A 1,842-nucleotide genomic window follows, 5' to 3' on the forward strand; every position below is an offset into this window, starting at 1 on the left:
TTTTTTTTTTTTTTTTTTTTTTTGAAGTTCAAAAAAAAGGGAGTGGGGAGGGCATGAGAGTTAACATCACTGTGGGTATCAAGAGGAAACACAAGCAGAAGCATGAGAGTGCCATGAAAAGTGGGGTTCATCTGTATTTGGCTTCAGATTTTCCTGGGCACTACTAAACTCCCATGTGAGCCCTCCAAATAGTGCTGAAGTGCAACCATGTGCTGCTCCTCTCTGCGGATTGAATTTCACCCTTTGGGGAAATGTGATTGAACTCCATGCAGCCTTTTGCACTCTTTAGCAAGGCCCTTGCCTATGAAATTATCTCTGTCAATCAGAAAGCCACAGCTTATAAAAAAAAAAAACCAGACAAACCGCACCCTATTAATAAATTCTTTTTTTTTTTTTCTTCCCAGCATCAACAAAGTATGTGCAGATGCGGAGAGGAAGCAACACAGAAATATAAACAAATTCTTACCAACTACGGCCAGGTAAATTGATGGGACTATCATTCAACATATTAATTCATGCGGAGTCAGGTACTCTTTTGCTCATTGCAAATTGCTGAAGTTACGCAACTGATTTTTTTTGTTTTTTGTTTTTGTTTTCAATCCACTTCCAGCTGAATGTCAAAAATGCAGCAATGAAATCCCTAGGAGAGCTGGATAGCCTGCTAGACTGGATGGAGAAGGCTCATTAGAGCAGAACAACGACCTGCCAGCAGCATGTAGCTTTTAAAGGTGCTTGAAAACTGCTCTTATGCAGTGATGCATTCAAAATCAAGTCCTGATTCAACGCTCTTTGGCATTTTCTCATTGGCTTCAAGGGGCGTTTCGTCACAACATGATTGTTGGGGTGGGTAGATAGGTAGGTAGATAGGTATTTAGACCCAGGTGGCATGTCCATATGCTGCAAGGGAGGAGCACATTGAGACATATTGCCCCCAGGCTGAGACCCGCTACGTCTGCTCCTTGTTGACTCCCAACCCAAAGGTGCCTGTCTGTAGGCTCTGCATCTCAGCTAAACTACTTCTGGTTTGGGACCTGATGCAGGTGGAGTGGGCACGACATCTCAGCATGGTCCTGGCTTGCACCATATGGACCTGACCCTGGTGTCTTGCATGAAGAACCAAACATTTCAAGTTCACCTTCAGCTTTTCCAATTAGCACAACTCTTACAGGGCTGATATGGCTTAAAAGACTTTCTCTGTTTTTAAGGGTAATTGTTAACATGGCCTCTTTATCCCGATAGCAGCCAGGTCCTGCTATCTTACATATCTTCAGCGGATTTGGGTGGGGGAAGGAGGAGGGGTGCTACTGTAGTCTGATATTTAAAAGCTACGGCTGAGTCGTGTACGATGCCCGTGTGTGGTGTGCTGCATGGGAAGCTGACAGAAGTGCAAAATTTAGCAAGGTTAGTCTCTAGTTTTCCTGTATTAAACCGCTAAAGAATTGCTGTTTTCTCTGAAAATAATAGTCTCTGCTTTAGTGCAATTATGTTTTTCAGCATGAGAAACTATTCTCTAGGTACGATAATTTTTTGTCGAACAGAAAAAGAACCATGTTCTTCTCGTATGTATTGTGTGACCCGCAATGATACTCAGTACGCAGATACTGCACTGATCTGACCTTAAATAAAGACTCTTCCAAATGATGCAGGTTCTGTCCAGACTGTTGTGCAACTTCTGAACACTCGCTTACCTGAGTCTAATGTGTGATGTTTCTCTTATTTTTCTACAAAGGATTTATTTGTTAGCGTAGATACACTGGAGGGGGGAGGGCTAGGATTCAGAGAGACCTAGACAAACTGGAGGATTGGATCAAAAGAAATCTCATGAGATTCAGTGAAATCTCC

General features: G+C 42.7%; 1 protein-coding gene across 1 annotated transcript in view; it reads left to right on the plus strand.

The window, feature by feature from the left end:
• LOC109295424 (interleukin-20-like) overlaps positions 1–1,605 on the plus strand; it is a 3,476-nt gene extending 1,871 nt beyond the window's left edge. The window contains exons 4-5 of the mRNA XM_019514280.1: positions 405–479; positions 611–1,605. Of these exons, the coding sequence (XP_019369825.1) occupies positions 405–479; positions 611–688 (153 nt within the window). The 3' untranslated portion in view covers positions 689–1,605. The remainder of the gene's footprint in view (positions 1–404; positions 480–610) is intronic.
• Positions 1,606–1,842: the final 237 nt, after the last annotated feature.

Source organism: Gavialis gangeticus, unplaced genomic scaffold (genome assembly GCF_001723915.1).
Source record: "Gavialis gangeticus isolate Ggan-Ray unplaced genomic scaffold, GavGan_comp1, whole genome shotgun sequence".
Taxonomy (NCBI): domain Eukaryota; kingdom Metazoa; phylum Chordata; order Crocodylia; family Gavialidae; genus Gavialis; species Gavialis gangeticus.